Source organism: Balaenoptera ricei, chromosome 19 (assembly GCF_028023285.1).
Source record: "Balaenoptera ricei isolate mBalRic1 chromosome 19, mBalRic1.hap2, whole genome shotgun sequence".
NCBI classification, from domain to species: domain Eukaryota; kingdom Metazoa; phylum Chordata; class Mammalia; order Artiodactyla; family Balaenopteridae; genus Balaenoptera; species Balaenoptera ricei.
Window position 1 is genome coordinate 49,198,706 of NC_082657.1, and position 25,458 is coordinate 49,224,163.

At 45.0% G+C, this 25,458-nt stretch overlaps 1 protein-coding gene across 2 annotated transcripts; it reads right to left on the reverse strand.

Moving 5' to 3' along the window:
* Positions 1-988: 988 nt before the first annotated feature.
* Positions 989-11,871, reverse strand: ATXN1L (ataxin 1 like). Of its 2 annotated transcripts, none has more exons than XM_059904498.1 (3): positions 11,768-11,871; positions 9,838-9,905; positions 989-8,618 (listed from the first exon to the last, which is right to left on the reverse strand). In XM_059904498.1, the coding sequence occupies exon 3, from the start codon at positions 8,499-8,501 to the stop codon at positions 6,435-6,437; it is 2,067 nt and encodes a 688-aa protein (XP_059760481.1). In that variant the 5' UTR covers positions 8,502-8,618; positions 9,838-9,905; positions 11,768-11,871; the 3' UTR covers positions 989-6,434. The 2 variants fall into 2 exon arrangements, with proteins under 2 accessions (XP_059760481.1, XP_059760482.1); XM_059904499.1 differs by having other exon boundaries at positions 989-8,621.
* Positions 11,872-25,458: the final 13,587 nt, after the last annotated feature.

The window sequence follows — 25,458 nt, forward strand, 5'->3', positions numbered from 1 at the left end:
AAAATACAAAAATATTAATAAGCTTATTACAAAATACTGGACATTTAAAAGAAAATATTTAATTGAGCCAAATGGCTTTTTCTCACAGAGCCCCACATGGAAGTCCTACTTGGGATGTTTCAAAATGGTTGAGGACTCATTATGTGTCAAAGATTGTTCTGAGCACTTTCGTGGATTATCTCATTTAATTTTTACAATGAACTGTGAGTTAACGCAAACTCAGGAATTAGGTGCCTGGATTTAACATTCTGTACTGCTAATTAATAGCTGTGTAACTTTGGGTAAGTTACTTAAACCTCTTGGTTTCCCCACCCACAAAATGAAAATAATAATACTAGCAACAAACGGTTGTTAATATATAATGCACCTAGGCTATTTTGTGGCATGTAGCAAGTGCTCAATAAATGTATGAGTAACTATCATGTATCTGAGTGCTTCACCTCTTACTAGTGGCAAGCTAAGTTCTGGAGCTGACTTATTCCAGAAATTTCTGGCAGTATTCCTGAGAAAAGAATTGGAGAAAAGGCCAGCAGTGAGGGCATCTACAGGTCCTTGTGACTGATTGTGCTAGAACAGTATCTGAGTCTACAGGTAGATTTCTGGGTCCCTGAAATACACACAACAGAACACACAGACCATGCTTCAGGACTAGCTCGTGCAATCTTCCCCCAGCCCACCACATGAAGATGGGCACCATTTGCTCTCTATTACAAGCTCTGCCACATAGGCCTTCTATCCCCCACCCCATGGCCACCATCTAAGGCTGGGATACGAAGAAGGCGCAAACACCAAAAGGAAAAGCTAGTAGTTTATATAGATAGATATATAGATATATAGATATTGATATATATTGTGTTTACATAGTCCACAAGTTAAATGCAGGTATCCATAAGAAGAGCATTAACAATAAAAATACAATCTGTGTGTAGCCAAGTACAGAGACTTAAAATGGTAAAACAGCAAAAAGGATCTCACAAAAGTACAAATATACAGTACAAATTGATTTATTTAAAACAGTTACAAAAAAGCACAACAAAATAGAGATTATCCTTAGAATTATTAATGCTTTGTTAAAGATCAGGTAGGATTAGAGGGTAAGAAATGGTATCGGGTGGGGGGAGCACCTGACTAGTTCTAAGGCTTTAGATACAATGCAGTTGATTACATATTAATTTAGCCATTACATACTGGGGATAGTAGTTGGGGGATCAGTAATTTATCTACAGGGAACTCCTACACAAATCAGATCCATCCATCAGACCTCCCCAGTGCCGTCCTTCTCTACTACTCCTGAGGACCCTAAAGCCACCTGATGACAACATTTCCATCCTTTCTCCACCCCATTCCCTATCCATATATTCTTCCCTCCCCTAAGGTGCTGTGCGAGCTGAGAGCAGTCCGCTCTCTGCAGCTGGAACATATACTGTTTTGGCTACAGGGATCCTGTGTGTGACGAGGAAGGTTGTAGGGGACAGCCTTATTTTTAATACTTCAAGTTTGCCACGAGTACTGTCAGTCTCTTCCCCGACACAAGCTTCTCTTGAATGCGAGTGTCACGCAAATGAGGGATGAACCCTGCCTTCAGCAACATCAGCAATGCACTAACCACTCACAGCTCACAACTATGTGCACACTCCCTGTCTGGGGAGTGGGTGTAAAACCACTGTGTCATCAGCTTGCTCACACTCGCGCTCGCTCGCTCTCTCTGAAGAACCTCAGTCCCCATGACAGTCATAAAGACAGAAATAAATGCTTGAAAGTTTGACAATAGGTAAAGGCACATGGGCTGCCGCCACACACACTGTAGACAGGAACCCAGTTTGAGGCCATCTTCACTGCTGGGCATTTGCAGCAGAATGGCTTGGGGGATCACACAGACTTTGAATTTGCAGTCTACCAGGGGAGGATCTAGGCTTAACAGGAGAATGAATAAAGAAACCTTAGTGTGAAAAGTGCATTTATTACTACTGTTCCTGCTGGGGAGGCTCAGCAGGGTAAACCGCACCACCTCTCCTCCTTCCGCCCCAGGCACTGTGCATAGTCTGCAGGTAAGGAGAGAGTGCAGTCAACTCTAGCATCTCAAGGGCCAGTGTCATCCTAGGCCCAGACCAGGATTCTGGCCCAAAGATGGATCCTAGAGTTGAAAGAGCAACTGACAGCTGCAAGGACCCAGACGCTTATTTTATTATTGCATAATGTGGGAGGCCTTCCCTCTCCCAGGGAAGCTGGAGGGTGAAGGCTTCCCAGCAAAGGGCTAACAGGTTCCTGGTCAACATCCAACCTAACACGGTTCAGCTCTTCAACTGTAGTGTACACTTTTTCCCATCTGGAAAGTATTGTAGCTTCAGTGTGGTTTAGTAAACTTAGCCCTAGGAGGCCAAGAAGTCTCCCTAAAGCTTGGCTTCTGCCCTATTTGCTTTGCCTTTAAGACTGTGACTTAATCTCCCATGGCCAATTCAACCAATCTGGTTATCTTCACTCCAATGGACCCAAGCCCTTGCCCAGTGAACCCATGTCCACCCTTTATCTCCAGTGTGATCACTCAACTCTTCAACATGCCTGCTTGTTGCAGGTTTAAATCATACCACCACCCTGTGCATCTTCTATGGCGCCAGTGGTAAAAATAAAACTAAACCCCACCTGAGGGTCTATTTCAAACTTCAAACGCTCCCCCAACCCCAGAATCCATTTAACTGGAGCCAGATGAACCTCCCTGGGATGCTGACACAGGCCCTAATCTGGTTCCCCATCATTTAATTTTTAAAACAGGACACAAGATATCATAAAGGAAAGTTAATACAAAGAAAACACCCACTTATAGGACCTGCCTGTCTCTCCCTCAAGAGAGTCGGATATTTGGAGCCAAAGGGCTCCCAACAAGCACTGAAGCCATATCCCTTTGGATTCACCAGCCCACCAGCAGCATTTCATACTATCCCTACTCAAGATGACCTTGTTATAAAGTAACCCTTGCACACGTAAGGACGGACAGGATGCCTGGATTTCACCTATATGGCCAAAGACACAGAAAGACAGAGAGCTGTGAAGGGCAGCAAGCAGGACAGCGAGTAGACAGCAGCAGTGGCAAAGCAGCACGGACCAAAGCCCTTGGTGTTATGACCAACTGGGACCAAGAGTGCAGAAGGGTCAGTCCAGATCTACTGGGGTCCCTCCCCCTTGGGTACGAGTGCTCAGCTCTGACCTCCCAGTTTCCCCTTCCCCCATGCCACTCCCCCTCCTCTGTGTACACTAATCTTGATAGGAATGATGATCCAAGACTTGGATATATTACCGTCCTTCACCTGGTTCCCCTACTCCCAAACTGGTATAGGCATTTCTGTTTAATGCCAGAGTTAGCCATCTTCCTTTCTACCCCTAAGCTCTGGGACTGTCCTACTAATGACATTGGCCTTCTTTAACTGCCCATTCCCCCAAAAGCTGACAGCTTCCCACCAAAATGCTGTCTCAAAACTGCTCTTAGGTCTCTTATAATAACACTTATGAAATCTTTAAAAGGAAGAATGGACACACCATAGGTTACTCTCATTCCTCATGCCTGGAAGAAAAGACTGAAACAGAGGGAAAAGGTAAGGGGAATGCCCCAGCTCTGACCAAGATTTAGAGCACAGAGCTTCTTTCCCTGGGAGACCATACTTTACAAAAGACACCTCTGCAGCTCAACAAAATCAAGTATTAATATATTACATATGCATGGCACAGTATCAGAGGAAGTGCCAGTGTTGCTTCACCAGCAACAGAAGAGGAACAGCAGCAGAAAGTTCAGGGCCCAACTTGCCAAGGTGCACAAGATTTTCTCTTTCCAGGATTAAGGGGAAGTTACCAGGCTGGGCAGTGAGGGTTTCTTGTATTTAAACTACTTGGCCTGTATCTGGTTAGATATAGGTTTGCTCCCATAAGGAGGAAGCTCGGTTGGTACCCTTGGTGGATATTTCTTTAGTGTCCACTGTGTGCCTGTCGCTATATTCAGTTGAGGAGCCTTCCTAATGAGGAAGGATGTTTCTGAGAAACCCGTGCATGAGAAACTAGGAATGAGTTGCTCATGGAACAACCAGAAACAAGGCCTTCTCCGAGGGCCGTCCTCTGAGAGGATTCCTCGAGACTCAGCCCCACAGGCCCCCAACTGTGGGAAACAAGCCAGAGAAAGCAGCATTCAGAGAGAATGGGGACAGAGAAGGGAAAAGACATGATCCCAAATGTGTACAAGGTTGAGTGTTCACCAGACACGGTTGGTATTTGGTTCTGAGGTGAACTGGAGACTTACATACTTGTGGTCAGGTCAGCAGCTTCCTCTGGATGGGCCTCCAAAAGCTGACTGACCAGGTAACTGCTCTCAAGGAATGAAACAGTGGAGTGTAGGGCTTGCAGCATACAAGCCAGTCTCAGTCACTTTGTTCCCCCAGGAGAACAACCTTTAGCACCTGAACACTAAGAAGGACTCCATTCTCAGAACTCCCCCTCCCCCCAGGAGGTAGGTAAGATTATTTATCCCCATTTGGCAGGTGGGGAGGAAGTGAAAGAGCGAGAGGTCACAAGACTTGCCTAAAGTCTTTGACAGAGCAGAGATCAGACCTCAGAGGTTTGGGACTCCTGACAACAGGCTAGGCCTTGGCCAGTCCATCTTGAAAGGAAATGCCAGGGTCATACCCCAGGAGAAGCCTCATAAGAGAGCTGAGTGGACAATACCCTGAGTTGTTCAAGAGTCTAAAGACCCCCAAAAAACAAACAAAAAACCCACCCACCCACCTGAAAGCTGATGGGGGAAGCCTAATTCTCAACACCCAATGGAATCCCACAGTCCGAGGTGATGCTGAAAGTCGTGAAGAAAAAGTGGGCTTAAGACACAGGGGGCAAATGCAACTAAGATTGAAAATACTCTTTGCAGAGGAATACTCCACCATGAAATGGAATCTAGGAGACTTTTCAGGTATTGAAACATTATCAAGACTATTCCAGGGAATTCCCTGGTGGTCCAGTGGTTAGGACTCTGCGCTTTCACTGCTGAGGGCCCAGGTTCAGTCCCTGGTCGGGGAACTAAGATCCCACATGCCACATGGTGTGGCCAAAATTTAAAAAAAAAAAAAAAAAGAGTATCCCAAAACCTTAAAGCTGGCTATGGGAGGAGACAGCCTGGAGAAGCCTGAATGCTGGGAGAAGGAGTGGAGTAAGATGGGAGGGACTCTGTAAAAACGCAAGGACGGGCACTGCCCAGCCAGCTGTACTGGTCCCGACCCAGGGCATAGTTCCATTCGTTTCTCCACCAACTGGTTCAACTGCAGAAGAGGAGAGGACATGATTCTGAGTTTTTAAAAATAGAGAATAGAACTGAAAGGGAAACCAGAGAGACCCCTACACATCAAAAACTAGAGGTCTTGGTCAGAGTGGACAAAACCAGTTTTGCAGAAGGGGAAAGGCAGTGCAGCTACAAATAGGCCCAGGTCAAGACACCATGCAGACAGGTTAGGTCAGCGGAAGGGTGGGGGCAGTGCAGGCACTTAGGCACAACATAGACAGACAGAGGACCGGGTGTAGGGGCCTAGGGAAAAGGGTCCACTGGTTCTTTCAAAAGTCACCATTACCAACTAGAGATTCAGTACAATTTCAAAGTGGGTCTGGCATGCTGAGTAGGAGGAGCCTTGTTAGGTCAGCTACCTTTCCAGAAGCCCTGCCTAGAGCCCGGTCAGTCTGGCCATCGGGTCTTTCTCCCAAAGTCCCGTGACTGGGTCCCCACCAAGGCAGTACTTCACTCTGAACCCTGGAGCGGCTTCTCTCTCCTAATGCTAGAAGCCTTGTGGGAGGAATGATGGGGAGAGATGGGAAAGGCCTGAAGCAGAGGATCAAGCAGAGTCCCCTGCACACCCAGCCTTAGACATCTATAACAAAACTACCCTTTAAAGTGCACAGCTCTCAAAAGAAGAGTTCTGGGTGGGAACCCTCTTATTTCCAAGCATGGGGCCTCCTGCCCTCCCATCACAAAAAAGAAAGGAAAAAAAAAAAAACTTCAGATAGCTGAACTGCTACTATAAGCTGTGGATCATCATTTTTGGCTCTTTCTTTGCTCCCTCCCTCTGCACCTGCTCCCAAAGCCTGACTCTCTCCTTGCAGGAGCTAGGGATGAGGAGGAAAGAACAGGGAGGCCCTGATATTTGGAATGTTTCTTATCCTGCGTGCACCCCCTTCCTTCCTTGGCCCAGGCCTGCTGCTCCCCATCACAGCACCCTCTGGGGCTGTTCTGAAAAGACGCCATGGGATAATGGGCAACAGACCCTGCCTTGGGAGGCTGCCTTCACGCCTCCTCTTCCCCACTAACCTCACTGCCAAGAGAGCCATCCCCTGCTCGGCATGTGCAAATCCTCTGCTTGCTCACGGTGAGGCCCAGCTCTGGGGTAGCATCCCAGTCCGGGTCTGGGAGAGGTTCATTTTCCTGCATTGGAACGCCCTTCAATGGACAGCTTTACCTCCTGTGGAATGAAAGAGGGACGGAGCAGCGCAGCCCGTGCCTCCTCCCCTTGCATGCCGTATCTTTGGAAGCTCGGGGCTGGCCAGCAGGCCTGAGCACCAGGCTCTGGCTGCAAGGGCTCTACCATTCGGGAGCCCTCGCCTAACGGCTGGCTTTTCCCATCACTGTCACATTGCTCTCGGGGTCCCAAGACTGTCCTCTCAGGCCTTTCTTGGGGAGGAGCCAGCTGGCCTGGGGGAGCACAGCTGGACTGAGAAACTGAGTGACTGTTCAAGCTCTGTAAACTGATAGAGATGCAGACATCTCCCACCTGTAGCCGATGGCAGGGCAGAGAGAAGAGCTGTGCAGTCCGCCCAGGGCTGCAGGAGGACCAACCCTGGCCATATACAAAGAAGGGGTGCTCGGGGGGCACCTCGATGCTCACTTTGCTCTGCTGCTCACCCACCACGAAATGCAGCATGACAAATCCAGGCCACTGGCTCTCCTGAATGTCCACGACTGTGCTAGAGTCAATCTTCAGCCCCCCGCTCACTTCGGCACTGCGCACAAAATCCTGGGTCTGGAGGTCCTCCACCCGCTTCAGCTCCCCTGTAGCCAGCTGGATGATGGCGCCTTTCATGAAATGGGAGGGCAAGTGGGAAGAGGTAAAGGGGGGTGGCGTTGACTCCTTGTCTGGGAAGGCGGCTCTGGCCTGCATGTCCAAACTTGACGCCACCAGGATCTCCGAGCCCATGGGTAGCAGGCTTGGGTCAGTTCCAGTGGGCACCAGGTTGCCATTGGCTACAACCATTGCTTTGGGTAAAGGTCTATGTTTCAGGGGCTCCTGATGGGATTGAGGGTAGAACCCTCGGGCCTGATTTTTCTCGGCCATCTCTGCTGCGTTCCTGGCTGACCCTCGCCCCTCACCCTGATGGTCGGGGTTATGATGGGACAGGTTGAGGGGGCTGGGCTCACCCTTCCTCTGAGCTGCCACCACACGATAGTCCTGAGAAGCTAAAGCACCAACCACCCCCTGGACCTCGAGGTCGGTGTCTGGGGTCCCTCGGTGTGCTGGCACTGCCACCTCTACCCGCGCAGTCTGAGAACCTGAAAACAACTGTCCATCCACCACACATTCTACCACTGGCACCAGTCCCTGGCCCTCGCCCTTGCTGCTGGGGGAGTCGAGGGCTTCGCTTTCCCGTCTCACTAAATTTCTCTCTCGTTGTCTCTGTCCATTGGCAGCGGCTGCTTCCAGAGCAGACTGGCCCTCCTGAGGGGTAAGAACTGGGCTGGCACCTGCTGGAGGGGTTTCATGCATGGTGTACCCAGCAGGTAGCCTGGACATCTGATAATAAATGGGCATCCGGCCTGGAGCGAGGTCCAGTGGCTGAGTACTCGAGTGATGTGGCAACTGCCCAGGTGGGGAGGTGGCAGAGGGGGCTTTGTTGAATGAATGGGCCGGGGATGAAGCCTGGGGGGGAGGAGTGGCTCCTTCTGCCAGGAGTGAGGCATATGGCACAAAGTGTGGAAGGTGAGAGGTGGCAAGGTTGGCAGAAGGAGAAAGGAGGGGACTCGGTAGGAAATTAGGTGGCACAGCATAGGGAAGGCTATAAGGAGACCCGATAAACTGCAGAGAGGTGGACGGGAGCTGAGCATAGTGGATTGGGGGATAGTGGATTCCTGGATGTTGAATCAGTGAAGACGCTACATTAAATGTGGGGGGCAAGGGGCTCATGTTCACCACAGACGGGAGACCAGTTGGGGAGAAGGTGGCAGGTGGCACAGCCACCTTATACAGCATGCCATACTGGTCCACCGTCAGACCAGTGATGGCCTCAGCTCCATCACCCCCCAGGCTGACTCTGGCTCCTGCCTGGCTCTGCCCGGCCACCACCACCCCTCGGGACCATTCAGAGGCATCACTGGAGGGTGTGTGGTTAGTTGAGCAGCTGGTGGTTCTCCCCATATCCTCGCTGGTCACGGGGAGGTCTCGTTTCTTTGGTGGAAGGCATTCCTGACTCCTCTCATGAACAGGTTTCATATTGCTTTGTGGTGTTCCTGGAGCCTGGAAGGGGTCGGCTTGCTCCTTGGGGCATCAGAAGGGGCTTCTTTGTGGCTCCCCTGCACCCCTCTCTGCTGCTGGCTGGGGCGCCCACATCTGCTAGGGAACAAATCAGAGGCAAAGAAAAGTAACCTAGGGGTAAACCAAGTCAAAGGAAAGAGCAGGAACTGTGTCCATGGAGGAAGATGTAACAAAGGGGACTGCTGGAAAAAAAAACGAGGAATGAGAAAGGAGCAGACAAGGATGCTACCCTTCTCGCTCATCCAGCCTAGGACATGAAAGAAACAATCACGGAAACCACAAAGAGCTACAAGGACAAGCATTCAACAATGCATAAATAACCTGTGGGCTCCACAACCCCAGGGAAACCGACAGCTTCATGATTAGCTGTTCCTCTGATGGGGACCTTGACTATTCTAAGCCTTTTCCCTTAAGGGGGATTTGAACACATGGTCTTTGCTGCTGGCTCCTTTTCCTAAGTTTCTCCTTGTGCCACCAAACACTACTGTGCTATCTTCTTTCCTGAACATATGACCTCATCCTTGCTTCCTTTCCCCAGCCCAATTTGGGTTATTATCTCACCTATCCCCATCCCCCAGCCCAGGCCTGCCTAAACTCTCATCCTCCTTTGCCTCATATCACCACTACCGCAAGGACCCAGGGGTCAGTCAATAGGTCCTGAGGTCTGCGCGTCTTGTTTTTTTTTTTAAAACGTTGTTCCCTAAACATGTTATGAAAGTATCGTCTTCACCCCATGAAATACTACATTCAAACTTGGGCCCTATGGGGAGGGTGACTGTACTGGTGTTTTCTACAGTTTACTTATTTCTTCTCTCCAAAGGGCAACAAAACTCTTCCGATCTCACATAGACTTTGTGTTCCCTAGTTTGGCAAGACTTCTTTTCTTCCCATTGACCACCTTCAATTTGCCTTCTTCATGCATTCCCTTTCTTTTTTCTTTTGCCAATGGCTCCTTTTCCATTGTAGGTCTGCTCTAGGCACCACTTCTTAAAATTCTGGTTCTATTCCTCCAGACACGCCTGTTTATTGCTATCTCAGGTCTATATGATTCATAAGAAAGTTCTCTCTCCCCTTTCTCTATCACCTTTCACACATGCTTTTGTCCATTTTCATAAAGTATCTTTTTGGTCTGAACATTTCAACACATACGAAATTTGTCACCTATTTCTTCCTATCAGGCTTCAGTTCTTTGGATCTGAAATGAGATTTCTATGAGATTACACTCTGTTCTGTTTTTCCACTGCTGAATTCCAGATGTTTTTCCACAACAAGGTATCCAAAGCTCCTGTATTACCTGAGCTTCCAGTGGTGCTTCTGAGCAGCTGTAATAAGAAGCAGTGTCCTCCCCACTGGCTTGGGAGCCTATAGGAGACACAAATAGGAATAGAGTAAGCAGGAACCTAGCCTCTGATCTTTCCCAGGATCATCAAGAAAGGTAATTCCAAAACCACAAAGACATTAAAGTCCAGGAGTCCCTGCCTCCTACTCTTCTCCAGAGGTAACAACACATTAAATTCTAATATGTAGGAAAACATCTCTGGAAAAAAATTTCCATGTGTCAAACTTCATTGTTTTCCTTAACATCATATTCTTCGTTCTCTACCTGTACCTATTCCCCAAAGGTTAAATTTACTTCCAATCCCAATTTCAGGTAAATGCACAAATAAAAGTGGAAGACTCAACATTGTCCCCATGTGAACAAAGGGAAGCAGGAAAAATCAGCCTCACGGATTTCACTTTTATTCAGGGCTGATGAAAACACAGATGTGGTGGTTATTTAAATGAGATAAGAGGCACTAGAGGAAAAAGAACAATTATTTATGTTTCTGGGGCAGAAAAAGAGGTCAAGGGGGAGTCACTCAAAGGGAAGACTTATTAGCAGATTTCCAGGGTAAAAAAACAGGCTCGTGTGTGTGTGTGTGTGTGTGTGTGAGTGTGTAAAATTTTCTAAGTGACAACTTTGTACCACGTGCTGAATCAGGTGTGACAGAAACTGAAAACATTCCCTTCGTCCTCATGTAGCCTACCAGTGGGAAACAAAACTCATGCTAAACTGTCAATATCTGAATCTACACATGCCAGAAACGTTAAGCACTGAAGATCAGAGCCTTAATCTCTAAAAACAGAGAAGTACTACTGACCAGTACTCAGAGAAACTACTACCCACTGTGCTGTCCAAGTCCTAAAGAACACTGCAAGCCCCAAGCCAAACTGAAGACACTTCTCTCTTAAGATCAGCAAGGTGCAGATGTACAAAAAGAAAAAAGTGACAAGATAGGAAAACAAGGTGGAAAGACAAATTCTTGGTTCCATAAACACAAATTTACACAGTGGGCACAAGTCTTGCATCCCTTCTTTGCCAGCAGTTCCAGTGACTGAAAAGCAGTTAGATTTCTCTCTCATTCCCAACAGAAAATGGGGTCACAACTTCAATTTCAGAATGATACTTGCTTCTCACAACTAAAGCATTAAAGAAAACCTGCCTCTAGGTCACAGAGGGGTTAGCCAAACACAGGTTAATAAAGGACTGAAAGAGGCAAAAGGTCTGCAGGAATAACAAAGAGCCAAGCCTGTGCACCAGGTTCCCACAACGCAAAACACATTTCGGAATCTGAAACTTCGGCCTCTGAAGAGGCTCAACGAGGATTTCTCCAGGGCAAGACGCAGCTTGTGACCCCAACCGAGATAACGGGAAAGGAGGACCATTCCGGAGAGCTGCCAGCGCTGGCAGCACAGCCCGGAATCAAGAGGGTGAACCCAGCCTCAGACTCGAATTCGCTGAGGGCGAGAGATGCGCCCGCCAGAAAGACAGGAGCTTAGGAGACAGGGGTTACGGCTTCCCTTGATCCCGCAATCCTTGCCCCAAAAGGGGTAGGGCCCGAAATTGGAAACTCTGTATTTAGAGAGTGGGGGATCGACCTTTCAAGCAGAGGGGTAAGGGCGAGGCCCCGCAGGCGCTGCTTCCTTGTTTGGGGGCCCCTTCCCGCCCCGAGGACTCGGACACCCCGGCCCGCCAGGACACAGTCGCGGGGGAGCAGGAACCTGAGGCCTCTCTCTGGGCCGGGCCGGTGAGAAGCGATCGGGGGTCTAGGCGCGGCCTCTTTCGCTCCCTCGGTCCGCGGGGCAACGGGCTCTGGGGGGCCACTTCCTCCAGCGCTCCGAGCCCAGGCCTGCTTGGCCCCAGTGAGGCCGACTCGGCGTCCTCCACTCCCGGCGACACTCACCGGCCCATCTCACGGCGCTCCCCGGGCTCCTCCCGCTGGTCCCGGAGCCGCCGCAACGGCGGCCGCCGCCATCCCCGGCCCCGGAGCCGCCCCACACCCAACGCCCCCCCAGCCGGGCGCCCGAAGATGGCGTCAAGCGCGTACCGCCCCCGGCGCGGGGAGATTGCGTCACGGCCCAGGGCCGGAGAGCGACGCCCAGTAGTACCCGGGAGAGGACTGTGCAGGCTGTCCGACCGTCGCCCCCAGCGCCCCCCTCTGGTGGGAAAACGAACTCCTCTCCCTGGGGCCGGGTCACGTAAATAGGACTGGGCCCGGCCCCCTCACCCTGACCCCACAAGGACCCTGATACCTGTCTACTCCAGTAAATTCTGGGGGTTCCCAAACACAGCCCTGAGGCGTGGCCATCATTTCCTGGACTTCGGGACCTGACTTTGTGAAGACTGGTTTTGGGAACCTCGGAGAGCTCCGAGGCAACCCCGGCCCAGGAGGGTAATGAGATTCCCCTAGAAACCCAGGATGGAGATGGAGCTCTTTAAGAGTTAAGAAATGGCTCTGAGGGGGATGAGAATGGGCCGGAACCAGGATCTAGGGGAAAGTGAAGCTAGTGTCTTGAAAGTCTGTGAGGAATGAGAGGATGGGGGTTAGTACAGTGGGAAGCAGCTTAGTTTAGAGGGAAGAGGGCTTGACTACTTGATGAACTATGAGGTCACCATTCACTGCCAATAAACTAGTCGACTTTATAGTAATATGAACATCTGATTAACTTAAATGAAAAAAGGGAATTCCCTGGCGTTCCAGTGGTTAGGACCCGGCGCTTTCACTGCTGGTGCCAGGTTCAATCCCTGATCAGGGAACTAAAATTCCACATCCCTGCAAGCCCCACAGCTCAGCCAAAATAGAAGAAAAAAAAAAAAAGCTAAGTGAAAAAAAATGAACACCAATTGAATTTATGCTTTGATTACAACTATGTAAAAAAGTAGTTCTGCATACAGACGAAAACTGAACTGAGAAAAAAGTAACTTTAACTGTTGGAGAGATTGGATTCTGAGCAGATTTTTCCCTTTTCAGTTTCTGCAAACTTTGTTCAATAAATAATCATTGATTTTTGTTTGATTTTGAAAGTACTACTGGCTGGGCTCTAGCTATCCAGCCTTTGGAAAATCATTTTACTACTTTATACTTGGGTTTCCACTTCTGTGAAATGAGGAACTTGAACTGAATGAAGGGGTGGGGGTGAAATGTAGATAGGAGAGCTCTCAAAACATTTTAAGTGAAAAAATAAGCAGATATATACAGTGTGAGATCACGTATTTGTTGTTAAAAGACATGTAATGTTACAGTTGCATATATTTATGTATTTGTACAGAAAAGGAGTGGAAGGATATGTAACAACTAGCTAGCATTTGTTATCTCGGGAGAGGAAAGTGGAATTGGGTGGTGGCCAAGAGGAACAAAAGGGACTTAGGTTACTGTTTGGATTTTTTAATGAGAATATTACCTTAGAAATACTAAAATGAGTAAGTTACAATACAAATAAAGTATATGATCTCTAAGATTCTTTCTAGAGAACGCTTAGACCTCAACTTTGATATTTTCTCACTTGGGTGGGAACAGAGAATTATCAAAATTATTGAACACCACACACACAGACACACACACCTTGCACCAGTGGGTAAAATATAGTGACACTACTGATTTGTAGCCATCTAAATCAATAGAGAACTTTGCTTTGTGAATATTAATATTATTCATGACAGTTGTCTTCTCAGTTTGGCCAAGAAGGAAGTCCTGTGGTCGTTCAGTGGCCCCATTTTAGTACTAACTGGCAGAATGGTTTCTAGTTCATTGCTTAGCTCACTAAACCGGCATTAAAACTGCCAAGATAGAGACCATCCAGGTGTATTCAAGGATAACCAGTTTCTCCCAGATCAAGATACACCCTCAGAGAGCTGGTTTTCAGGCAAAGTTGAAAGAGCAGACACTGGTAGATGCAAACAAAAAGTTTTTTGGCTACCAGACATTAACATAATGACTTGGTGCAAAGGTGTGTCTAATTTTTTTTAAAAAAGGATGTTCTGATTGGTGAAACACTGGTGATTTCCTGGTTTGGTGCTGCAGTCCCAAAAGGGTGGGTCATAGCTGCTGTATCCTCTTCTAGAATTCTTTACTCCAAGCCATCCTCATGTCTTAGGTTGTACATATTGATGGTAGGAAGCCCCATAGTGACAGTTTGACAGGAATGTTAGTGATAAGTAAACTAATACAGTTTTAAATTTAAGATACTTAAATAACCGAAAGTTACCTCACTTCTCTAAAAATCTGTATTATTCTCTGGAATATGGACAATTCCCTATTAAAGTTTTTTATATTAAGTCAACTGAGGGTTTTAAAAACTGTAATTGGCTCAATAAATAGTTGTTGAATGAAATTTCACAAAGATATCCCCAAATGGGAGACTTCCCTTGCTAATTCTTTTGCTCTCATTTCCCTATTTCTATTCTCATCTATTTCGCCTATTGGCTGTTTTCAGTCTCATCTGAAAATCCTTCATTTTCTTTCACAGTTTTTTTTCCTTAAATTTCGACAGAATTTTAAGAACTGATAAAGTGAAAAGAGATTTTTTAAAGGTATTTGGGACATTTCGGGACTGAAAAATTAAATTTTAGTCTGCTTTGTCCACCTCTTCCATTTCCCTGGATTCCTATTAAATTTCTTTGATGTGTGTAGGTTGAATTTGTATGATGAGAGAGCTTGAGCTACTCTGCTGGACAGAAAATAACAAGGACAAAACCCTGCCATGCTAGTTACTCTCCCTAAAAGCAAGCAGGAGTTTCAGACCAGCTCTATGTTTGCTTAGTTCCTAGTTGGTGATTTTTCTAGACATGTAGTACAGGCAGGGTAAGCTCAGACAACTATCCCAACTTTTTTTGACATTAAGGGATCAAACCAGAGAGAAGTGCTGTTAACTTGGGAAACCATGTGTGTCATAAGAGGAGTAGGTGGCTTTTTTCATACTGTCATGTCTTCCTGCTTGTATGCTTTAGCATGCCAAGGTATCATTTTAGGAAAGGAACTTTTATCTTTATATTATTATTTTTTTAATTTTTATTATTATTTATTTTTGGCTGCGTTGGGTCTTTGCTGCTGTGCATGGGCTTTCTCTAGTTGCAGTGAGCAGGGGCTACTCTTCGTTGCGGTGCACAGGCTTCTCATTGCGGTGGCTTCTCGTTGCAGAGCACGGGCTCTAGGCGCCAGGGCTTCAGGAGTTGTGGCTCACGGGCTTAGTTGCTCCGTGGCACGTGGGATCTTCCCGGACCAGGGCTCGAACCCGTGTCCCCTGCACTGGCAGGCGGATTCTTAACCACTGCACCACCAGGGAAGCCCCTGGAACTTTTATCTTTAGATCCAATGGCAGAAACAACAACTAATCTCAAGCATACATTGAAATTATAGAAATCCTTAGCAGATTTAGCTTTCCCTAGAAACGTGTTGGTTCCTGGTATTAAACTATTTTTCAAAAGTTTTCTAGCTGGCCAAATGTAGGAATGTGCAATTTTCAAGCTTCTGTTTTATCTACTTCTCTGTGTTCTCATTTGCACATGCTTTTAACGTTATGCAACCTCTCCAGATTCCAATGGGGATTTCCCTTTCAAATTCATAAATATTTTATTTAAAAGGAGGTTTTATAATTTCTCTGTAAGTGACTATTATGTTCGTTGGGGAGGGGAATCTCCCTCTGTTGTCTACTTCCTCAGACACTTGCCAAAGACTTTCATTTTTGTCAGAAACTTCCTGCAGAACTCTCAAAAGTTGCAGTAAAAACACTGACAATTGGAATAAACTGAAGGAGATCTAACCCTTATTTGAATCACAAGGGTTGTATCTGGGGAATTGGTCCACAGAGAAACAAGTGTATTAAGGCCAGTACTAAGCAGCCAGGAATTCCTTACACGGGATTTGTTGAATAAATAAAGTGGATGTGGAAAAATTAGAGCCTCTGATAACTCTCTCTTTGGCTGGGGAACTTCTCAGCAAGGTGATGTGCGAGCTGCTGTGCCTTGTGGTGAAATCATTTCAGCTCTTCCTTCAAAGCTGATCCCCTTTGCGTCAACTTGCAACTGGTTGTCAATCGCTTAAAATTCCTGGAAAAAAAAGATAAATGAGTAAATTCTCCAGGCAGCACAGCAAGCTGCCCCTCAGATTCCTGTGCAATCCTCTGTGCCACCACCTCCCAGCCCCATGACATATCTCCTAAGACCTTACTTAGCAACTCTGGAATTTAAAGGAGTGTTTCTGAATTGTGGGAATGATTATTATAGTGATCAAATCATTTTAAAGTTTCCAAACACAGTTCTGTATCTTGACATTCTGTATCTTGACAGTTCTGTGTCAATACCAATATCTTGGTTTTGCAAGCTATTACCACCAGGGAAAACTGGGTAAAGGGTACCCTGGGTTGTTCTGTATTACTTCTTACAAGCTGCATGTGAATCTACAATTATCTCAAAATAAAAAGTTTAATTTTAAAAGAGGTTTCTAGGGAATTCCCTGGCGGCCCAATGGTTAGGACTCCATGCTTCCACTGCATGGGGCACAGGTTCTATCCCTGCTCAAGGAACTAAGATCCTGAGTGCTGCCCGGTGTGGCCAAAAAAAAAAAAAAAAAAAAAGAAAGGAAAAGTCTCCAAAGGTTTAAATTGTAGCATTATGTCCAAATTACTGGACTTCTCTCCACCAAAGCATAGAACTTTATCTAGCCAAGCCTTTTTAGATGTGCAGTAGCTATTAAGTTTGAGCTCCCGGGCAAATTTTTCTGAAAGAGCTTCCTTAGCTTTTTTCAAACACACACAAAAAATGCTATTTCTTCTATCACATGACAGCTCAAGTAGTGTTATACCCATGAGCAGGAGTAGTAGCTGATGCCTGTTGTCTTCTTTCTATAAGTCCAACTTATTTTACGTTGCCTTTTTCTCTTTCCTTATTCCAATGGATCACATGTGTTGATGGACCCCTCAATAAACTGAGAAACATGATCTCTGATTATGAGGAGGGTTCAGGTGAAATAAGTATTGCATATAAACACAGTTTTCCTAGTGCTCTGTAAATAGCACTATTTATTATTGAATTACTATAGCCTATTAGATTATAGAAGTAGAGAGGCAGATGTTACCCAAACTTCCAAACTGATTTTTGGGCATTCTTTAGCCAAATCTTGCAGAGGGTGTTTGGGCATTACTTAGATAACAGGAGCCTAAGGAAAGTACCCCAAACAAATGAAATTTAGGGGAAACCAGTGGCACCCATTATGGTTACCATGAACAAAGAGGATGACATTGACGGTGTATGTAGAACTTGTGAATTTTTTTTTTAAATTTTTTATTTATTTATTTATATTTATTTTTGGCTGTGTTGGGTCTTCGTTTCTGTGCGAGGGCTTTCTCTAGTTGCGGCGACTGGGGGCCACTCTTCATCGCGGTGCGCGGGCCTCTCACTGTCGCGCCCTCTCGTTGCCGAGCACAGGCTCCAGACGCGCAGGCTCAGTAGTTGTGGCTCACGGGCCTAGTTGCTCCGCGGCATGTGGGATCTTCCCAGACCAGGGCTCGAACCCGTGTTCCCTGCATTGGCAGGCAGATTCTCAACCACTGCACCACCAGGGAAGCCCCAGAACTTGTGAATTTTAAACTGCATGCCCATGTGTTCTTTTATTCGATTTTGACAATCAGTGATACATATTATTATTCAGATACATTTTATCCTCTCTTTACAAAGAGAGAGATTTAAACATGGAATGCCTGAGTGATTTGAGATAAATAAAGCTAATGAGTGCTGTCTTACCTAAATATATTCTTTTTTAAAGGGAGATAATAATCTTGACCTTCTATCACTCCAGGGTTCTATTTGTAATACAGACTATAACCTGGGCACCCAATAAATGTTTTCCAATATTAGCACTTGTGTAACAACAGTTCAGCATTTATCTGAAACAGTCCAGTTTTACTGTGATTTCTCTTCTCTGTGATGTCCAGGGCAAAGGCCATTTTCGTACTTTGAGCTTAGCGAAGCAACCTTCCAAGCACTGAGCTTTGCATTTATTTCAGATTCAAATGCAGTCTCAAGTCAAGATTTTTTGCAGTGACAGAGTAACTCTTTCTATTCATGATTAGAAGGTGAGCATCACTTTTAGGGTATGGCAGACAGGCAGAGTGTATGATTTGCAGGCTCAGGTTTCCCTGAGTCATGAAAAGCCCATTTCCCCAGGCTCAGTCATCAGTTGATAGCTCAAGGTAGTAAGACTTCCCTTATCTCGGTGGATTAATCTGGGACAGGTTACATTTGTTACATCTCCAACATGACTCGACTTGTTCATTCTATGGCATAATGTGGTGGAAAAGCACAGGAATTTGCAGCCTGAAGATTTAGTTTTGAGTTCCAATTTGACCAGTTACTCCTAGTCATGTGAACATGGGCAAGCCATTTAATCTCTCAGAGTCCCAATTTTTCTCAGCTGTGAAATGCAGGTAACATGGAAACCTCACACAGGTGTTACTCAGATCAAATGGAACTGTATATAAGAAAACATTTTTTAAAATGCAAACCATGACATGCACTCTCATTTTGAAAATAACTACTCTTTTTATTACAAAAATAATAAATGTTCAGTATGGAACATTTTAGAACATAAAAGTAACCTGAAAGGATAAAATAAAGATCACCTGTTGAAGGACCACCACCCACCCACTCCCACCCCACCCCCCGCCAGAGCAGTGGTTCACAACCTGTAACAGGTGTCAGAATCCGGAGGGCTTCTTCAAACATAGATCGCTGGGCTCCACTTTCAGTTTCTGATTTAGTATTTATTTCTGGGATGGGCCCACGACTCTTCATTTCTAACAAGTTCCCAGGTGATGCTGATGTTGCTGATCTAGGGCTGACGCTTTGATAAAGACCAATCTAGAATTTCCCTGGCAGTCCAGTGGTTAAGACTCTGTGCTCCCAACGCAGGGGGCACGGGTTTGATCCCTGGTTGCAGAAGATACTGCATGCCAAGGAAAAAAAAAAAAAAAAAAAGATAATGACAAACCTAGTTCAAAACACTGATAACAACAACAACAACAAAACACTGATAACTTTATGCACATATGGTATATCTTGTATATTTTTAAAAATTATTTATTCATTAAAAAAAAAATTTTTTTTTTTTGACCGCGCTGTGCGAATTGTGGGATCTCAGTTCCCCGACCAGGGATTCAACCTGGGCCACGGCAGTGAAAGCCCGGAATCCTAACCACTAGGCCACCAGGGAATTCCCTGTCTTTTTAAAATAAAAACATTACTTCACACTATCGTGTAACCTGCCTGATTTATTCAACAAACTCCTCTTTGCCCATTCATTTCTCCATATGCATGCTCTGTGCTGCAGCTGAGCAGGCCCAAAAAACAAGGAAGGAAGTGGCTGACCACCCGGCTGCTGTGAAAGATGAACGAGCTGGGATCTGAGTGGAACACGTTATTGGAGAAGACTACCTCGTGGAGGCCGTGGAGATCCTGGAGCTGTACTGTGACCTGCTGCTGGCTCGGTTTAGCTTGATCCAGGCCACAAAGTGAGACCTGTTGAACTTGCATCATTTGCAGGCGCAAAGGAATGACAAGGCATCCCTGCCACCTAGTGAGGGAGGGGGTGGGCTCTACCTTGTCGGGACTGTGTCAAAGAACACTGTCTCTGCTTAATAGAGAACTAGTCCTGCTTGACAAGAGTATGTCAGTCCACAGAGCCATTTTAAAAACCAAATAGTTGTATTTTTCCCCCTGAGCTGTAAAGACGTAGCATAAATGTGTAGAAAAGTTGGGAAATACAAAAAAGAGTCCATAATCACCAAATCTGGAGGTAAGAATTTTAGTATATTCCTTTCAGTCTATATGTCTGTATGTATCTATGTGTGTGTATATATACAGATATATACATATAGGTTTGTATTCTAATTTAAGTTTTCAAAAATTTTTTATTTAACATTATATTTTGAGTATTGTCCGTGGGGAAAGAGGGAAACATAAAACCCTGATATTTTTATGTTTCCTTAGGGAACTGGATTCTGGTCTGTCTGAATCTGTATCTACTAATCTGGGTAGCTTCTCACCTCCAGTCAGAGATGCCTGAGTTGAAAATAGTTGTTTGACTGTTTTTAACTGCCTGTGTCATGACGTAGGTGAGGGTATCACTAGTGTTACTTGCTTGGTGTTTTAGGATTAATTGGAGGATCCTTTTTTCTCCTAAGGGTTAACCAAAGAAATATTTTCTTCTGTTGGTCTTTAAGTGAAAAATACTTTTTTTTTAAAATGGCAATGGCAACAAATAAAACAAAATAAAACAAAACTTGAAACTGGGGGGGCTTCCCTGGTGGTGCAGTGGTTAAGAATCCACCTGCCAATGCAGGGGACACAGGTTCAAGCCCTGGTCTGGAAAGATCCCACATGCGCGGAGCAACTAAGCTCGTGCACCACAGCTACTGAGCCCGTGTGCCACAACTACTGAAGCCCATGCGCCTAGAGCTTGTGCTCCGCAACAAGAGAAGCCACCGCAATAAGAAGCCCGTGCACCGCAACGAAGAGTAGCCCCCGCTCGCCACAACTAGAGGAAGCCCGCGCCCAGCAACGAAGACCCAACGCAGCCAAAAATAGGTAAATAAATAAATTTATAAAAAAACAAAAAACTTGAAACTGGGTTCCTTTTGTGAGGGTTGGGGTGTTATAATTTATCAGGTGTTTAGAAATAGAGGTTTTAAGTTTCACATTTATCAGATACTTAAAAGCAAGGCACTTGTTTTATTGTTATTGTTGTTTTGAAGCTAAAAGAACATAATTCCAATGAGGTAACATGAAATTGGTTTTGCTATTTTGGTGGTTCTTCATCTAAAGCAAATTTGCCATAACCTGATGAATTTTGCCTTTATTTCTTTCTTGGTGATGGTTTGCTGCAGGTATCTAATCGGCTGTGTAAGAAGTACAGCTGAGAATTATGGTCAGCTGTGTCAAAGCAATGAGATTGGAAGTGTCAGCTCTTGGGTAGTACCATTTCCAGAGACACACATTATTTTTTAAACCAAGAAGTCTGGGAAAAGCAAATATGAACAAACTCAGAACATATAATTTTGTGCAGACTGAAAGATGTTTAGAAATAAGTTTTGCATTAGAGGCAGCACAACTTTAAATAAAGCTTTTGGAGTAGAAAACTCAGATCTTTATCAAAAAGCTAGAGTCAAGAAAACTGAGCTGATTTCTTTACCAAGAAAGCATACATTTTCCTAAGTGTAACTGGCCTAGTAATATGAAGGAAGTTAATCCAACTTAGAAGTTTCAACTTTTGAACATCTTAATCATGACCACATACATAATTCAGACAGACATTCAGCTGGGACACGGGGATGTGGCCACAATAGCTGTTTCAGGCTGGTGGGCACTCTCATCATTCAGGGTGTCCATTCTGATTGGATAGTTCCTTGTTGAATATGTTGACTATTACCTCTGACATAATTCAAAATGTTTATCCCGAAATCAGAATTCTTACCTCTAAATACTTTTTCTTGTGTTTATATTCTTCCTCTTATTCTACTTGGTTCCTTTGCCCTAGGACAAGGCTGTCTTATGATACAAGCAGGGCCCCTCCTTGTTGTTGCTAAATTATACATCTTTTAAAAATTATACATCTTGGGCCTTCCCTGGTGGTTAAGAATCCACCTTCCAACGCAGGGGACGCGGGTTTGATCCCTGGTCAGGGAACTAAGATCCCACATGCCACAGGGCAACTAAGCCCGCGCGCCACAACTACTGAGCCCGCGTGCTCTGGAGCCTGTGCACCACACCTAGAGAGAAGCCCAGGCTCCACAACAAAAGACCCCGCATGCCACAACTAAGACCCGACACAGCCAAATAAATAATAAATAAAAAATAAAATAAAATAAAAACAAAAATTATACATCTTACATAAGAGAGACTAGAAAAATGAAGTACTATGATTCAAAATTGAAAGACCACTTAAACTCTTTTTGTTTCTTATGCTCTTTATTTTGCAGCTAATGTGTAAATTGAACGTGAACACTCTACCCCAGGTTCTAGTGGAACAGTACCTGATAGAAATGGCTAAGAACTATAATGGCCCGTATAAATCCAAAGCAACCTTTATGGTCAGTACTTTCAAGAAGAGAGAATTGACTTAAAGCAAAGATTCTTACCATGCACCAGAAGATTTTTTTTTTAACTTAGGTATGTGGCTTCCAGAGTAGCTCTGGCAGGATTGTAAACAGGTGACATCTGCACCTTTTCTCCACCCACATATTTTTTCTAGCAGAGCTGGACTTCTGTGGTCAGATGACCCTTTTAAGTTGTTAGCAATAGAGTGGAAAACAAAGATGAAGCTACCTAGTGTTATACCTAGAAGCGTATAAAATGTTTTTAGTTCTTAAGATCTCAGCTTTATCTGACGGTTATTTTGCATTTTAATAAAGAGCTCTTGGAATAAAGGCTACAAGATCCAAAGGCACAAGGCACCATCATTTAGCCTTGTTTCACAGTTTGAGTTCAGTAGTGAAACAACCCATATTCAGATCCTAGCTCCACCATTTATTAACTGTGAGACTTCAGGCAAGTGACTTATCCTCTTAAAGACTCAGTTCTCTGGACTGTAAGAAGGGGGTTAATAACAGTTAAGAGTTATTAACAAATCTCATAAATTTGTTGAGATGATTAAATGAGCTAATATGTATAAGGAATTTATATGCAGTACCTGGCACATAGCAAACATAATCAAGTTTTGCTTTTCATCCTCATCATTATCACAGAGGATGGATGAAGCTTCCAAAAGTGGTCATAAATTGTTTTAGGGCAAGAGAAATTTCTCCCTAATGCCCTCAAATTGGCAGCATGTACCATGTTGGATTGTGATTAAAGGGCACACCTGTCTTTTCTGATGCTTTGCTCTTGATGGTTTCCTGAAAGGGACTCTTTTTTTCTTTTCCAAAGAATATGTGGTTTGTTGAAAAATGACATGTAAAAAAATTTTAGACAATACAGAAAGGGACTAAGAAGAAGTAAAAGCCACATGAAATGCCACCAGAGTTGTGCCTAAGAGCTCAGTCTCTGGACCACTTCTTCTTCCCTATTCTCTAGGTGATTTCATCCAACATTGTAGTTTTTAATCCCATCTTTGTGGTGAGGACTTCCACATGTTTATCACTAGCTAAGGCCTCTAGGCTGATATGAACTCCAGGCTGATGCATTCACCTGCCTTTTTTTAAAAAAAAAAATAATTAATTAATTTATTTTTTGGCTGTGTTGGGTCTTCGTTTCTGTGCGTGGTCTCTCTCTAGTTGCGGCGAGCGGGGGCCACGCTTCATCACGGGATCTTAGTTCCCCGACCAGGGATGGAACCCGCGCCCCCTGCATTGGAAGTGCGGGAGTCTTAACCACTGGACCGCCAGGGAAGTCCCTCGCCTGCCTTCTTGATATCTTCACTAGGATGTTTCAGATGTAGCTCAAACTTACCATGTCCAAAAGTGCTCTCACCCTTTCCAAGAACGTACTCATTCTATAGTTAGTGGTAATTCTATGCTAGGGGAAAATCTTGATATCTTCCCTTTCTCTCAGCCCCTAGCCCAACCAATCTTCAACGAATCCCAGTTACTCTACCTTCCAGAATTCTGTCACTTCTCACCATCTCCACTGACAGTACCACGATCTAACCTGCAATAGTCTCTGGTCTGGATGATTGCAGTACCCTCTTAACTGGTTTTTCTGCTTCTACCCCTTTTCCCCATTAACTGATGTACAATGCAGCAGTCAGAGATCTGGTTAGTACGTAGGTCAGATCATGTAACACCTCTGCTTTTAAAACTCTCCAATGGCTTTTTATTTCACTTAGGATAATAGGCAACGGCTTTCCTATGACTGAGGAGGCCACCCACACCTACTCTCACCTCTTCTCTCTCGCCTCATTCCCTCTACTCTCCGCTTGTTTACTCTGCCTCAGCCGCACTGGCCTCCTCGTGCTTCTTCAAACACACACCTGCTCCCTCCTCAGGACCTTTGTACTTTGGGACTCTGTGTTCTCTAGCTCTCCTCCTGGTCCCTCCCTCACTTTCTTCAGGTCTGTATTTGAATGTTCTCTTCTCTGCAAAGCCCTTCCCAGCTACCTTCTCTTCCCTCTTCACTGTTTTATATTTTTTCTCTATCAATCTTATCTCTATCTAACACACTGTTATCGTTCACTTAGTGATCTTGTTTCTTATCTGTCTCTCCCCCTGCAATATCAGATCCACAAGGACAGGGACTTTTGTCTGTTTTGTTCACTGTGGCATTCCCAGCACTATGCCTGGTTTATATTACAAGGTCAATAGATTTTTTCAAATGAACGGATACATCCAGAGTTTACCACTGCTTAAAGTATGATAAACTTTCTTGTAGACATATCTATGTATATTGACATCTAGCTCTTTTTTTTGACATCTAGCTCTTAATCATTGGTGTACCACATTGTCTGACCTCATAAGCACTCAAAACACAGCCATTGAAACAGAGAGAAAGAAGAAGTATGTGGGCCAGAAAGCCTGAAGTTTGCTGTAACTGTCATTGACTTACCCTGGACTCTAAACTTCACGAGGGCAGAAACCATGTGTCCTTGCTCGCTGTTTCTTCCCCCGGGTTTCCAAGAGTGCTTGGAGTGTAGTAGGTATGCAGTGAACAAATGTGTAGTCAATTGAGAAGCCAATGTGATTCTTGCCTCAGGCTGAAGCCCCAGCAGGCCTGGTTAATACTGAATTCACCGAGGATGTCAAGAAAAGTGCTCTTCGCAGAGGAGGTGGAACTGTAGCAGGAATGGGTGATCCACTTGGGGCATCGCCAGTATTAGCAGCAGGGCCCTCACCTGTGTCATCTCCAGCCCCTTATTTCTCATCCCTCTCTCCTGAAAGACAGGTCAGTATGGTTAGAGAAACTGAATCTGGAATGGGACTCCAAGCAGCGCTAGAACGTATTTCTAAATGGGCTTTTGAATAGTAAAATGATCTTTGTGAAGTTTTTTTTTAAGGCCAGGGAGCATATTTGCAATCATTTAGCTGATATTTGATGTGTTTTTATGATGAATTCATGAGAAAATAGGGCTATAGTCTTATATCTACCTCTTGACAATACCACAGTATAGACTGCAAAGAACATTTTTAAGAGCTGGTCAATTTTGAAAGTCTTTAATGTGTAGTGATTTAGAGTAGATATATTTAATTACTATGTAGTGAAAACAATTTTCTCTTATGTTGAAAATAGTATAAAAATCTCATAACTTTGTGTACATAATTCTGGAGAAGTCAAAAAAAAAAACACTAAAGAACCATATGCATTAATTATTTTTACTCTTTGTTCCTTCGGTATGAAGTAAAGAGAAATTGTTTTATTCTTTTCGCCTTGCTAAGCATTTCTGACCTCGTGAAGCTCTTTTTTAAAAGATTTTATATTTCAGACATAATTTTTTTTAAATTTATTTTTGGCTGCGTTGGGTCTTCGTTGCTGTGCGCGGGCTTTCTCTAGTTCCGGCGAGCGGGGGCTACTCTTCGTTGCGGTGCGCGGGCTTCTCACTGCGGTGGTTTCTCTTGTTGCGGAGCACGGGCTCTAGGCGCGCGGGGTTCAGTAGTTGTGACACGTGGGGTCAGT

Excerpts from the sequence above, each read along its gene's own strand:
- ATXN1L (XM_059904498.1), bottom strand. The coding sequence starts at position 8,501 with ATGAAACCTGTTCATGAGAGGAGTCAGGAATGCCTTCCACCAAAGAAA.